The sequence below is a fragment of the Ustilago hordei genome (assembly GCF_900519145.1).
Source record: "Ustilago hordei strain Uho2 genome assembly, contig: UHO2_contig_06, whole genome shotgun sequence".
NCBI classification, from domain to species: domain Eukaryota; kingdom Fungi; phylum Basidiomycota; class Ustilaginomycetes; order Ustilaginales; family Ustilaginaceae; genus Ustilago; species Ustilago hordei.
The window spans coordinates 661,487-676,048 of record NW_024545253.1 but is presented as its reverse complement, the minus strand read 5'-3'; the positions used below and the strand labels follow the sequence as shown (position 1 = coordinate 676,048).

At 54.3% G+C, this 14,562-nt stretch overlaps 3 protein-coding genes and 1 non-coding gene across 4 annotated transcripts; 1 reads left to right on the top strand and 3 right to left on the bottom strand.

Moving 5' to 3' along the window:
• Window positions 1–131: 131 nt before the first annotated feature.
• UHO2_10172 lies at window positions 132–246 on the top strand. Its single transcript, XR_005960680.1, has one exon. It is a non-coding gene; the product is annotated as a ribosomal RNA (ribosomal RNA).
• Window positions 247–644: 398 nt separating this feature from the next.
• UHO2_03669 (uncharacterized protein) lies at window positions 645–3,853 on the bottom strand (the record flags this gene model as incomplete). The annotated part of the gene is made up of 3 exons (XM_041554275.1): window positions 645–2,143; window positions 3,595–3,627; window positions 3,724–3,853. 3 exons carry the CDS (start codon window positions 3,851–3,853, stop codon window positions 645–647), a joined length of 1,662 nt encoding a protein of 553 aa, XP_041410209.1.
• A 1,684-nt stretch (window positions 3,854–5,537) lies between these two features.
• UHO2_03668 (uncharacterized protein) lies at window positions 5,538–10,736 on the bottom strand (the record flags this gene model as incomplete). Its single annotated transcript, XM_041554274.1, has 1 exon — window positions 5,538–10,736. One exon carries the CDS (start codon window positions 10,734–10,736, stop codon window positions 5,538–5,540), a length of 5,199 nt encoding a protein of 1,732 aa, XP_041410208.1.
• Window positions 10,737–11,989: 1,253 nt separating this feature from the next.
• Window positions 11,990–13,098, bottom strand: UHO2_03667 (uncharacterized protein; the record flags this gene model as incomplete). Its single annotated transcript, XM_041554273.1, has 2 exons — window positions 11,990–12,855; window positions 13,059–13,098. The coding sequence occupies 2 exons, from the start codon at window positions 13,096–13,098 to the stop codon at window positions 11,990–11,992; spliced, it is 906 nt and encodes a 301-aa protein (XP_041410207.1).
• Window positions 13,099–14,562: the final 1,464 nt, after the last annotated feature.

Sequence of the window (14,562 nt, the reverse complement as noted above, 5' to 3'; positions counted from 1 at the left end):
TCAAACCACCATTCTCACGCTTAAGCTCAAAATGAAGCTTCCTCTGAACCATCGTATTCTCACCTGCGTTGTTCCTTTCCGCAGCTTTCTCATACGATTCATAATTATGTCAGAAGACCAAGTGAACATCTGCGGCCATAGAACCTTGAAAGCACCGCATCCCGTCCGATCTGCGAAGTTAAGCAAGGTATCGCCTAGTCAGTACTGCGGTGGGGGACCACGCGGGAATCCTCGGTGCTGCAGTTCTTCATTTCTTTTTTGCTTTCTGGCTTCTGGACGCATCCGAGTCAAGGTTTTGCTCAAGGGCAGCGGTGATGTCAAGCTTGGGCAGCGCAGGATGACGTCTCTGGACCTTAGGTGCGCACACTTGGCGCAAACGAGGGACACAAACCGCACGAAGTCAAACAATGGTGAAAGACGAGAAAGGGAATGATTGAGCATAGGGAGAACCTTTCCTGACATGAAACAGAAGACCTTTTTGACAAACAAAAGTGGAAGAGACTACGAAGAGAGTAGAGCGAAACAGGATATCATTTTGGGGTGGGTCGAATGTTGAATTCGACCGAAAAGATTTGAGATGTCGCTGAGCTAGATGCAAGGCAACTGGCGTGCTGAAGGACAACGGAGCAAGGATTGATACGGCTTCACTTCTGAGCAGGAACCTCTTCACTCGAGGCGCCACTTCCGTAACGTTTCAGCTTAGCCCTGCCTTCCAGCGCGTTATCCTCCAACTTGTGTCCGTCATCGGGGTTGCCCGACCCGTGAATACCGTGGAAGTCAGCAGGTCGATCCTCAGGCAAAGCCCACTTGCTGACATCGAACTCGCGATACTCGAACACCTTGTACTCGTTGCCGGTGTACCTGCAGTAGAGCCAAGTGAGACCTGCACGAATAGCACATGTAGCAAAGGTCCAACCGATACTACCCAAAGGAGCGGCAAAAAAAGCACCGAGAACACTAAAGTCGTCCAAGTACAGACCGTTGGGCAGACCAATCAACTTGATACCATCCGCAGCGTTTCCGTAGAAGGCAGTACCGAAGAGGAAGACGGTCAAGAATCCACCAACGGCACCACCGACAGCATCGACACCGTTGAGGAAGTAGAGCTTGGGGATAAGACCGAGCAAGAAAGCAGGGATACAAGCGATGCCAGCAAGATCGGCGATGAGGAAGACTTCGAGAATGTCGATGTTCTTGACGGCAAGAACGACGGAAGGGACGTTGATGCAGACAAGGATGAGACGACACCACCAGATGTTGAGACGGCCGAGGAAAACATCGTTCTGGATGGTCGAGATCTGGGCACTCTGGAAGGTATCGTAAGCCGATGAACTGAGACAACCGGCAAGAACGATGACAATACCAGTGACCCAGTTGGGCAAAGTATTGATGATGTAGAAGAACGTGAGTGAGCCGTCGTCTTCAGCAGTAGGACCATCGAAGAGACCCGACCACCATGCAAGTGGACCAGCCATACCAACAATGAAGCAGATCGCAAAGAGAGGGATGGTGGCGAAAGCGACCGAGAGGTACAAAGCCTTGTTGTTCTTGGACGCGAAAACGCGCTGCCAGAAACCCTGGTTAAACATTTGACTGAAGACCAAAGCAGCAGTCAGGATGTACCAGAGCTCTCCACCGAGTCGCTGGGGCTTGAGCAGACCGGACGACTCGACTCGAGCGTGGTCGATGTCGAGGTTGACACCAACAGCAATTGAGGCGATGACGATAAAGATCATGATGATGATGGCATTCGCGTTGTCAGTGTAGAGCGAGGCCTTGAAGCCACCGTAAGCCGTGTAGATGGTCGTGATGAGTGCAATGACCAGGGCGGCGATGGTGGGGTTGACACCACCGAGAACGTTGACAGTGGAGCCGTAGGTGTTAAGCTCGACAAGCATGAAGCAGAACATGAAACCGACAAAGATAAGGGCAGAGAGAACACCGACGGGCCATCCGTAGCGGCGTCGGATGTACTCGGAAAGCGTAAAACCATCAGGGCAGATGCGTCGAATTTGAGGTCCGAGCCAAGCAAAGACCCAGAGAGGGGCAACGGTCGAGAAGCAGTAGGCGGCAAGACCAAGAATACCGGCGTTGGGGATGACGGCAAGCTGTGGGTAGCCGAAGAAGAGCGATGACGACATGTCTGTTGTGAATAAAAAGAAGTGAGGTTACAAACATCAAGGCAACCGGTGTTTGTGTAAGTAGGTCAGCCGGCATAAAAAGAGCGTAGTGCGGCATCAGCATTGAGAGTTCCTGAAGAATAGCGAGATTGCAGTGAAATCGTCATACCCGAGTCAAAGACGAGGAAGCAAAAGGCGAGGATTGTCGCTGCGAGAGACCATTTGAACTGACCCAGCATAGCTGCATCCTCACGCCTTCAGGTCGCAATGACAACCGTACCTGACCTTGACCCGGGTTAACAATTTCCAGTGCAATCTTGCCTGCCTTCAATACTTTCAACGCTGATACCGCATCAATCTCTGACGCCACCAAAACGAGAGGCGAGCTAAGAGGAGGCATGGAAGTGAGAAGGGAAATCCACGTGGACAGATGGACCACGCAAGCCGAGACTACTATTGGACGCGACGGGACGGAGTAGCTCTTGAGAGCAACAATGTCGTGGGTGCAGCACCAACAGCAGCCAAAGCCTGCATGGAACATTCGTCCAAAGGATGGTACATCGGAGGTATACATGTGGGAGGTTGGGATGGAAAGAGCAGGCATGCAGCATTCCCTTCGCGAGTCCTAACTCGATCAGGTAATATCAGCAACCTGGCTGCCACTGCTTCTCATTATCTGATAGTCGCAAGACTACTGGGCCAAGAAGCAGAGGCAGACCAATGGAAGCCGATGACGGTATGATCTCAGCCCAACATGCCTAGCCAACCATCTGGGAGAACGCGGAAGAACAATCAAGCTCACTTTGCGCTCCCAGACTGCTGACCCTTAGGATTCACAATGTCACAACTGCTGCATCAAGAGACAGAGCAATGTACAAATGCAAACCAGACATGCAAGCACCCGTAGCTGATGCCAAACTGATTGAGTTTGGTCTTTGAAAGGCTTGACGTCCGCCTTGCATCTCTGGATGGAATGACAAGGGGCAAGTTCGGTGGTCTCAGTGTCTTGGGTCGCTCGTCGGAGAGCAAAAGAATCGAATTGTAGAAGGTGGAGCCTGGTCGAGTCGACGTTGCTTTCAGTGTGGCCAACTGTTCATAGATCGATGGAAAGTCTCGGGATTCGTCGAAATGTTTTCGGTCGTTCTGCTTCAGGGGTCCTCGAGCCGTTCCAGTGGAGGTGATGGAGAGCGACATGCCATTAAAGGCCAAATTAAATCAGAAGAGAGGCGTCGAGCCAAAGAGGTGACAAGAAGGGGGGAGACGGAACCAATTACGACGATCAAGGGAAGGGAATTCGCGAAGGGAACATACATATGAAAGCACCACTGTGCTAGTCGCATCTAGCTCGGGCATGGCTCAAGAGCGCTACAGATGCCTTCACAATCACATCCGTTCGAGTCCGCTGTTTGCAGCGGTGGGATGGAGAGAGGATGGAAAACTTGAAAATGGGTGGGACCGGAGTCGGTATACTAACTTGATGCGATCCAGTTGAGCGTGAGTGGGAAGACTGTGGCGTTGTTCAAGCGAAAACCGCAAAAGTATCATCATGTCATATCAGCAACTCGTATGCAAGAAGGAGGAGTCTTTTCGAATTGAGACTTACCACTCTGAGTACGAAGACCGGACAAGAAGTCGGTAGTGTTGCGGACCTTGTAGCCGGCAAAGAGACCGACGAGCAGAAAGCCGCACAAGGTCGAGTAGACCAAGGCGTTGGCCTGCGAAGTGGGCAACATGTTTGCAGAGATGACTTGTCTGCCAAAGAAAGCAGACCCGAATGGTTGAAGGTTGGGATGATGGTGATGGTAGGGGTGGCGAGGAGAAGAAGAAGGTGCACAGGCAGGGTTGTTTGTTGTCGACCAGAGATATAGAGTGGCTGTGGGTTGAAGTTGAGGATTTTTGTTTTGTTTATGCAGTTATGTTTTTAATTCTATCTACTAGCTTCTATGTACATTGTCATATATATATCCTTGGTAATCTCTTCCACATGTGCTAGCCTGTGGTGAGCCACTCATTGTGTCACTCCTGCATTGTCACTTCCTGCATGTTAGTGTGACAATGCTTATGCATCCCACATGTGTTGCCACCTATATGTGTCTTTGCCTCATTGATGACTTGCTTATCTTCCATGGGCCCTGTGATGCTCTGCAGACCCTGTGAATCCTGTTGGAGTATCGACGCGTCTCCCTCAACTGTTGACCGCCCGAGTGCTGTGTGACTCTAGAATTTTGCCCCGCTGATCTGCGCTCTCGTTCCTTTCTGGCCTTTTTCTTCTTGCCAGGCACAAAGAAAAAACGCAAAAAAAAAGGCAGTTTTCCTCGGAAAATTTCCAGGGTTTATCCAGAATGCCGACCGGGCGAAGCTGGTGAAAGCAAACGCCGCTTATTCACGAGCTGACTGAGGCACGTGAAATGCATCAAGGTTGACATGGCAACGGCTCAAGGCTACTCGATGTTCTCAAAGACGATGTGAAGGTATATATACTCATGTTTGTAACCCTAGTCCACTTGAATATGATAAGCATTGCAGTTGCTACACACCTGTGCGGAGAGAGCCTCATCGTGGCCTCAACGAAGTGGTGCATAGATTTCAACTGGCGGCCATCCAACGTGCGAGACTGCATGCACTCGATCTGTCTGAGTCAAGCGAACAACAGACAGCCTTCTTTTTCTTCTAGACCCTCCAAAGGAACACAGAAAATTTGCAAATCAGTTGCGCATGTCTCCGCTTCACCGGTCTCGAATTCGATTTTGCTAATCCCGTCTGGACTCAATCGCACGAAACCAAACCAAAAATGTAAATACCTAACACGAACAAACTAAGTGGATTGCAGGCAAAGAGTCGTGAGGTCCTCGAAGCTCGACAAGGAGGCTCGGTCGAGCGCAGAAACGAGCGGCAAGGGAGGGTGTACAGAGAGAGCAAATAACGACGAACCAGGCTGCTAACAGTACGCCTGGCTTTGGTGGAGATGATGGTAGTGAAGAGAGGAGCGAAGAAGCGGAAGAATTCGATTGTTAAGTCCAGCCCAGACGCGCACGCCTTCATTATTGATCACGTGATGCAACCTCTCTCGCCTTCGAGTTCCGCCGTTTTCAACAGGAAAGCCGTTGCCACCTTCGTCGACCGGATCGTGTCTCAAGCCCCTGCTTGGCTGCAAAACCGCCTATGGCTGCATGGCGAGACATCGATTGCCCGCATCAATAAAACTTCTGATGCCCTCACACTCTTCAGTGAACTGCTCAGATGCTGACACAAACAATCCGAGCGTGAGCGTTATCCTGTTCCAAATTAATGTCATTGAATAGTCCATGCGATGCTGATAAAAATGCGATGTATATATATACAATGCTTATGAACTAGATGCTAAAAGTGAAGAGTTTCGGAACATGAAAGATAATGAAGAGGTACGGCCGGGCTAGCTCAGCTGCCCCAAACAGCTCGAAGATTCTTGAGTTTGTTTCCGCCGATAGCTTTGGTCGTGCCTCGGCCGCTCATTTTGACCTCGGTGCCATCGGCACGCCTCAACGTCGACATGTCGTGGGTCATTTGCGCCGTGGATGCATCAACACCCTGAAGGGCACCGAGGATAGTCGAGTCTACAGCCACCTTGCTCATCATCTCCTTGACCGAGGCTGGAGCGTTCGGGGTTTCCGAAGTGGACGTCTTCTCCTTCTCAAACGTCGAGAGCAGCTGGGTGCTGATACGGCGAGATGATCGTTCGACAGCTGGCGCCTTCTGTGCTCGCATCGCTGTGGGTCGCACCAACTGTGGCGCAGGCACCGCACCTGGCTGTAGCACAGGCTTAGGAAGAGGTCGCTTCTCTGGTTTGGCGTAGGTCTGATTCGATGCAGTCGATTCACCGACTCTGGCAAAGACTGGCTTGGACACGCTCGTGTTGAGGAACTGTGGCGCAGTGAAGCTCTTGAGTGATTCAGGCTTCGCTGAGTTGGCTGCTCCTCCGAAAGTAGCAGCAATAGCAGTGACGCCGGTTGTGGATGCCGACGTTACCATCGCCTTCTTGCTGAAGTCGAGCGCAGGAGCGCCACCGGTTGCTGACGACGATCGTCGTGGCTTGGGCTTCACAGTAGAAGCACTGGAAGGTGAAGCCGAACGAGGCTGAGAGTCGGTCTGTGGAGCCGCTAGAGAGCCTTGATCAACTTCAGTTGCTCCAACATCTTCGTCGCCTGCGATCTTGGACCAAAGCTGAGCCACAGAGGCAACACGTCCTCCTCGACCGCCGCGAGCAGAACGTGCGTCGTAGCCTGCCTCATCCTTGCCACATTGCTTGGTCTGCGAAGTGGGCGCCATCAGAGACTTCTCGACACGTGAAGGAATGCCGACTTCACGTGCTTCAGGGTTGCGAGACACACGACGTTCGCTGCTCAGTGGCAAATTGGAGTTCGAGCTTGAGACTGGAAGAGCAGCTCCGGAGACGTTCCTGACATCGACGATCCCGCTGTGGGCTGGCAAGACAGGACGAGGCCATGAGGGCATTGATGTGTGACGCTCTCGCTTGACCTCTGACGACGACGCCTGCGATGCAGAGGGAGCTGGCACCACACTTGGAGGCGCTTTGTCAGATGCTCCGAGGCCAGAGATTCGACGGCTGATCGGATGCTCCTTGAGCGCAGTGCCCGACTTGCGAGCTGGTCGAATGTCGGAGCTGTCCACCAGCGCTCTCAGCTCAGCAGAGAGCTGTGGAACTGTGTCATCCTTGGTTGCACGACTCTCGACGGCAGCATGAAAAGCTTTCGAAGACGGTGTGAGGTCGGCCATGGTACGAGACTTAGGCATGGAACCCTCGACAGTCTGAGAACGAGCTGACTTGCCGTCCCACAGAGGATTGATCACCTGTGAAGGCGAGCGGTAATCGAATGACGATCGAGCTTCGTCATTCGTCGCGGCGGATAGCCTCGGCTCCTCCCTCTTCAGCACCGACAGCACTGACGCACTGGGCGTACCAGGTGTCTCCATGTGCGAAGGGTTGGGACTAGCAGCGTTCGAGAGCCATCCATCGATACGGTGCACGGCCTGCCGCTGGAGCGCGACGCGATCCCGATCGCTCGTCCGGCCTGGAGCAGCAAATGATGGTACAGTCGTCTTGGATGGAACCGAGGGTGCGATCGAACTGGCCGCCGGTGTGATGGCTGCGTGAATCCTTTCAATTGGTGTGCTTGGCGTGCTCGACGTCTTCGCCTTGGCAGCAGCGGCTTCGCTTCGTCGACGGGATTCTCTCTCTGCTTCGGCTGCTGCTCGAGCCTGAGCAGCTTCGGCTTCAGCAGTTTGGCGTAAATGTCGTTCTCTTTCCTCCTCTTCTTGACGCTTTCGCAGCTCCTGTTCTCGTGCAAGCCTCTCGGCCTCGTCCTTGAGTCGCTGCTTCTCTTCCTGCTCACGTGTCTCGCGCTGTCGACGGGCATGCTCTGCAATCCTCTCCCTCTCCTGTCGTTGTTGCTCGGCTTCACGGATCCGTCTACCCTCCCTCTCGGCCGCTTCCCTTTCTGCGGCAGCAGCCTGTCTGGCCTCTTCTTCTCGCAGCTGTCGTTTACGTTCTTCAGCGCCGCGAGCTTGCTCCTCGGCGCTTCGTCGCTCAGATTCTTCGTGAGCCAGAGCAGCTGCACGCAATGCGCTGTTCTTGCGCGACCTTGTCGCACCGCCATGCCCCACGGACGGAGATGCCAAGGGGCTGAAAGTGCCATCAGCTCGAGCCACATTGGCCATAGTGACAGTAGCACGCGGGCTCGAAGCGATCTTGGGTGTGGTTGAACGAACTAGGTTCGTCTCTAACGCTTGAAGTCCAATGCCGTGTGATGAAGAAGAGCGACGCAGCGACACCACAGACGGTCGACGATCTACTTTCGACTGACTCGACTCCGGTTTGCTTTCCTGAGAGCGACGGACGTTGGCGGCGGAAGCTTCGACGGCTGGCTTGTCGCGTTGATTCTCCTCAACCAGCGGACTGTGAGGTAGCTCTGGAGAAGACATTGTCTGGAAGATGTCACTGGCTCGGGGTCTGTAGGTGCCCGTCGATGATGCTTGCGATGCTTGTGACGCCTCGTTTCGGCGATTCGTTGAATTCGCGGGCGTTGGTCCCGGTCCTTCACGATTAGGGGCGGACGGTTGAGCGACTGAAGCAGCTTGAGCCTCAGTCATGCGCGAAGGGAAAGCATCATCGTCGGGCTGCATGCCCATAGCGATCATCTGCCTCTTGACCTCCTCTTCGTCCTCTTCGGCTTCAGCCATCGCCTCGAATTGTTCGATGTTGTTCCTCGAGACGCTGCTGCCATTCATCCCTTTGGTTCCGGTCTTTCCGAGCGTCGGCAGCTTCTGCAGCGTCTTGATCGTGCCAGCCTGAGACTCGCCGTCTTCTTCGATCGTGGCGAGACCAGCGATAGGAGGTGCTCCTCCTGCGCCTGAGAATGCGTTCATCGGTGGTTGCGGCGGCGGAGCCGAGTATTGCTTCGGGCTTGGCGCTGATTTTTGAATGTTCTGAGGTTCCGGCATGGGTGGCAAGACCTCCCTCTCCGTGTTCTGATAGGTGACGTGCTGAGGCGGAGCGCCACCATAAGGTTCTTGAGACGTAATAGACCCACGCCTGCCGTCCATGTCTGCAGCAGCCACCTGTGGCAAGGGCATACCAGGTGCATGATTGGGAGGGACGAAGTTGGCATGCTGGGCCAGGGCAGCAGGACCGGGTGAAGTTGACATGGCTCGCTGTGTCACCGTCCACGCAGCTACCGGATCCGTGATCTGTGCAGCGGGATGATTGGCGGGCTGTGAGAGTCCGACGTTGTGGAACACGTCTGGTGCAGCACTAACAGATCGTTGAATATAATGACCAGCCATAGGTGCTGGCGTCATGAATCGACTTGCATTCCAGCTGTTGGCAGCCGGGTTCCACTCCAATTGGCCATTGGGGCTGAGCACGAAAGGCTGCGCCTGGGATGGCAGCTGGATCATACCTGGAGCAGTGCTGGCGGGTCTTGAAGACGGTACAGCGCGATGACGGGGATCAAACATGGGTGCGGGCGACCAGCCTCGCTCGGCAGCGATGCGCTTGACCTCGAGCATGCCGGGATCCATCTGCGGTCCATGATGGCCATGATGCGGATGCGCCTGGGCTGAGTGGACTTGATGCTGTGTTTGATGATGATGATTGTGTTGGTGATGGTGATGCTGAGCCTGGTGTGGAGCAGAGACGTGCGAATGGCCCATGGACGAGTGCGGTCGCTGTGGGAGGGAATGCGCTGGTGGTCCGGCTTCAAACCCTCCATGGTTCCTCTGAGCCTCTCCGCTTCCGCTGGCTGTGTGAGCGACATAGATCGGGATCTCGATAGTCAGATCCTTGGCAAAAGAGCCGAGCAAGAGACTGACCATGGCGAAGGTTCGCACCTCGAAGAGTCGAGTTTTGCGAATGGTACGCAGGTCCCTAGGAATGTCGACAGCAACGGTGCAAACGGACTCGGCGTTGGGTCCAAACTCGTACTCGCGTCCTTTGAAGATCTGATCGTGCACGATTTCGGTGATACGTGGCTCAAGTGAGACCTTGTCAGGACTGTCGTGCAAGCCCTCGGTGCTACCTACGGGGAAGATGAGGCGTCGAGCTAATGCAACCTTGATACCGCTGAGGTGACGTTTGGTGTTGTTCTTGACACCGCATCGAACCAGCATCTGACCACCTCCCCAGAAGAGCTGTTCAGAGATGCCAGCTTCGAGCCAGACTGCGCCGTTGCCACCCATGAAGAGGCGAGTGTCGCCGACCGCCTCGACCGCCTCGCGGAAGCGAGGGTGATACTCGTCAGACCACTTCTCAATAACGAATGCCTCTCTTCGAGCCGTCACAATCATCTTGTCCTCGTTATACCAGGTCTGAACAGTGGCCTTGAGACCATAGCGTAGCGATGCATTGCCAGCAAAGGTGACGCATGATGGCGCGGAGGAAGGCAAGCGGAAGCTGAAGGGGAAGGTAGTTCGACCTTTGCGGGCGGTCCAGTAGCCGTTGACGGGTGCAGCTGGCAAGACAGCATTGGAAGGAGGCAGGCTGTCACCTTGAAACATGGTGCGGTTGTAGAGGAAGAGTTGTGTCGCTGCATGGTCGCGAGAGGTGAGCTGCTCGACTGCTTCGAGCTCGATCGCAATCTGTCCCAAGCGAAGGCGCTGACTGGTCGTGCAGGTGAGTTCGACCTTGCCGCTGACCATTGCGCCTGCTTCAAAGATGTTGCTTGAGAGCACCACATCGACCTTGACCTTGGGGTGCTTAGTAACCATGTTCACGTGGTCCTGTGTGCGGTCTCGCTGCTCTGCTGGATCTTCCAGACCGCCAAATTCGGGGTCATAGCGAGAAGGTGGTCGTACTGCAGGAGACAGGGCACGTGCGCGAGAAGCGGGTCGCATGTGGGGGACGAGAGCATGGTCGAGAGAATCACCAAGTGCGTCAATTTCGCTGGGCAGGGGAGGCAGACCAAGCTCATGCTTCCAAGAGAAGGAGTTGCTTCGATGCAGGCGTTGCTCTTGCGGCATCGGGGAACGTGATGGGTCGTAGACATGCTGGTGGGAATATGCTTGATGACCTGCAGCCGATGCTGGACGACTTCCAGGAATGGGGCTTGGAGGTGCGAACATGGTCGGTCGAGAGATATGTGAGGAGGGCAAGGACTGGTTCGTGATGATCTTGCTGGGTAGCTTCGTCCGTCTCGTTTGGTAACAGATCGTGAATGATGTTCGTCTTGGTTGATATAGTCGTTATGGTGCTCGTTGCTGTCTTCTTTCTAGCTCAGAAGTGGTTAAAAGGAAACCCCCGACGAGCTCGATGCTGGTGCGTGCAGCAGCTTAATGTACGAAAGCGCTAGGCGCAACGTCGCTACAAATCAGAGTCGGGCTAGTAGTGATGATGGAGAAGGTAAGGTGATGATGGTGATCCAGCTCCTGTTCTGGTAGTTATTCAAGCTTTCATCAAGAGCGAGCATACAAAGTGGGAGCAATTGCTGGAACACAGGTCAACTCCGACAGCGTCTGTTGCTCTTGCTCTGCGCAATTTGGCAGCAGCCCCTATCCTCTTTTTCAGGAGTCCAACACCTTTTTTTATGTATTTTTCGGAATTTTGTTTTGATTTTTTTGATTTTTTTGATTTTTTTTTCCGAGTGTGTGAAGCGCGAGGGTCGCGACTCCTCTTTGCTCTTTCATGTGAGCTTTGTGACGCCGAAATTTTAGACAGAAGAACTCACCGCAAGAGGTCTGTTCCACAACCATTCTTGCTGCTCTATGCTAGCTTGGCACAACCCGGATGAGAGGGTAATGTCCGGTCAACATGCAGATCCGGAAGATGCTGTAATAGACCACACTTGTCTGCCTCGAGTTCCATCAGCCGTTGCAAGCTGGCCCCTTTCAAGTGCTGTGCAGGCTTGTGCTCAAGATTGCTCAGAATCGCAGCTGCGTCTGCTACCATCCTTGTTGCCTTCCTTTTCTCACTTTTATTTTTACTCGCCGCTCATCTCGGTCCACACACAAGAATGTCGTGAGCTTCGTCCGAGAAGACCATCTCTTCGAGCAAAGGGGCTAATCAATCACGACGAGGAGAAGAATACATATCTGCTTTTTGGGGGGAGACGTAGACAGGGTGCAGAACATCGGGTGGAGATTTTGGTTAGGCGATTCGGGTCAACATCCCAAAGTCCGCACGGTCAGAGGGGATGGTACAATGACCAGAACCGTCAGGCGGAGCATAGTGGACAAATGAGCCTCTGTTATGAGCGCAGACTCCGCTGTAGTGTTGGCAGCAAGGCATAATTGATAGTTATCTGTATCGATCAGTGAAGAGAGTGGGTCAAGTGTAAAGACCGAAGGACAAAGCTTGCTGGCTTGGCTCGCAGCCTATTTTAGGCCAGCGAAGGGAAGGCGTTCTTGTCGGCAAGGTTGACCTGAGCACTGTTGCCACGTCCACCACGACCGCCACGGCCACGGCCGGCACCACGCTCACCACGGGGAGCACCACGGCTGCCACCACGGGCACCGCCACGGCCACCACGCTGAACAGCGGGCTGGTTGAAGGTCTGCTCGATCTCGAGGACCTGCTTGCCCTCCTTCTGAGAGCGGGCCTTGGCCTTCTGGGCCTTGGTCGAGGTGAAGTAGTCAAGCTCCTCCTTCTCGTGCTTGGTGAGCTTGGCGTAAGCCGAATCATCGGCGGGAACCTCACGGGGAGACTTGGACTCGATGTTGAGCTTCTTGCCGGCCTTGGAGGCAAGGTACTGGTCGAGGGTCATGGTCTTGTCCTCCTCCTCCTCAGGGACCTTCTCGGCCTCGGCGGCAGGGGCAGCGGCCTCGGCGGCGCCAGCAGCCTTGGCACCCTCAGCCTGGGCATCGGCCTCGGCCTTCTGCTCGTTGTCGAGCTCCTTCTTGCCGTCTTCACCGCCCCAGCCCTGGGCGACAGCCTTCTGCGAGTCGACACGGTCGGTCTGCGAGTGACGGTCGAAAGCACGGCCTCGGTGGGCACCGCGGCCACGACCACGACCACCACGACCACGGCCCTCACCGTTACCACGGCCACGACCGGAGCGGGCGTCCTTCTGCTGCTCACCTTCGACGGCGGCGTCGGTAGCGCGGTCGGCGCGGGGAGCACCGTTGCGGGCACCACCACGGCGCTGGTTGCCGGCACCGGGGATGTTGCGCTGGGGTTGGGCGGCAGCGGCGGGAGCAGCGGCCTTAACGGGGGCGGCCTTGGGGGCAGCGAGGTCCTCACCGTCGTCTGGAAGATGGTGCAACGGCGTCACAGTAGATAGAAAAGTCAGTGTTGAGTCATTAGAACAACGGGAACGAGTGGGCAGCGTCGATGACTGTTGCTCGCCCTACTCATCTAGCAGCCAATGGACAGTGTGTAACCATCTGAGAGGATGGCGGGGTTGCTGATACGTTGATGCGCTGCAAGGATAGCCGGATGTTGACACTTACCACCAAGGATGGCGAAAGGGTTTCTGTTTGCGACCGACATGGCGTACGGTCGTCTTTGATCCTTTCAGGCGTGAACTATGAGCGTCAAAGAGATGGACGGAGGAGGTTGAATGTCAGAAAAGGAGGTTCTTTGCCAATTGATTAGGTTGCACTTTCGACCGTGGCAGACGTCGACGGCGGTCAAGGTGTTGCGTTCACCAATGGAGGGCACGATGGCTGGTGATGAGCGTTGCGCGTGAGATTTCGCCTTGTTGAGGAGCCCTGAGCCAGCTCCGGGACCTTGAAAAGGTCTCTAAAGCAACCAGCACGCTAGTACAACGAGACCAAACAATAGGACCAGATCCGAGCCGGTGTCACAAGCATCCAATGCAAAGCTGTCGATCATCTGACGAGATGTTGTGATGATTGTCTAGCACGCTGGGAATGGCTGGACGGCTTAGAGTCGGATAAGGGCCTTGAACGACTTGGCAGCAAGTAACAATGCGCATTGCCATTTACACCCGTTTCGAGCTTGACCGGCATGAGCAGAACTGTACCATCCATCGAGAAGGACCTGCCACGTGCATGCCAATGACGAACGACAACATGGGAGCAATGATTACTAACCTTCTAAAAAGGAGCGAAACGCAGGAACAGTCTGGTGAGGGTGAAGAAGAAAGAGTCGAGAATGTGGTCGAGGCGACACGGTGAGATGAATGGAAGTCAGTTGGTTGTTGCAATTACGAATTGGGGTTGAGGCTGATGTCGCAATCGAAAGCATTGGGAAAGCAGACTCAGTGACAATCTGAGTGGGCCTTCTGCTTCCAGAAGTTGCGTGTCGAGGCTAGTTTGGACTGGGTCAAGGTGCGCTGCTCTGTCGTTCAACGTAACGATGCATGTGCCAATCGATATTGAGCTGTACTTGGGGCTCGGCGCTCAATAAGCGCAAGTGTGCCGCGTACAGCAAAGGTGATCAAAGACGTTACGTGCTGTCGAAGAGCAGCATGGATCCTTTCCGCGTCGGCTGCCGACATGAAACTTTCTGCCGGCTGGAGCTGTGCGATGCTGGTTGCCGAGCTGAAAAGAGCAATTGCTTCCTGTGCGATGCTGGATTAGACACGTACTTTCCGTGATAGGAAGAAGGTGTAGATACGAAACACCGGTAGAGAATAGGGTGAAGGGAGCGAGGAGGAAGTCTAGTGACGATCGAGAGCTTGTTCCCACACACAGGAGCAGCTCCAGCGAGACAGCGCTTCGACCACCAAAGACGACGATTTTCCTCTTCGTCCTCGCTGCTGCTGCTGCTGCTTCTTCTTGCTCTGTTCACAAGAAGGCGCTTTGCTGGTGTCCTGTTTTCTTCTTTCTCTCTTTCATTTGCCTGCTTGCCCGTCCTGTCACTTTGTTGCTTCCTTCCAGTTGAATACAATATTGCTCTCAGGCTAGAAATAATTTTGTATTCAGATTTGCTTGGCTCTGGAAAAAGAGGGAGAAAGCCTTGAATACTTTGGCGCCTACTGTCCCCTCG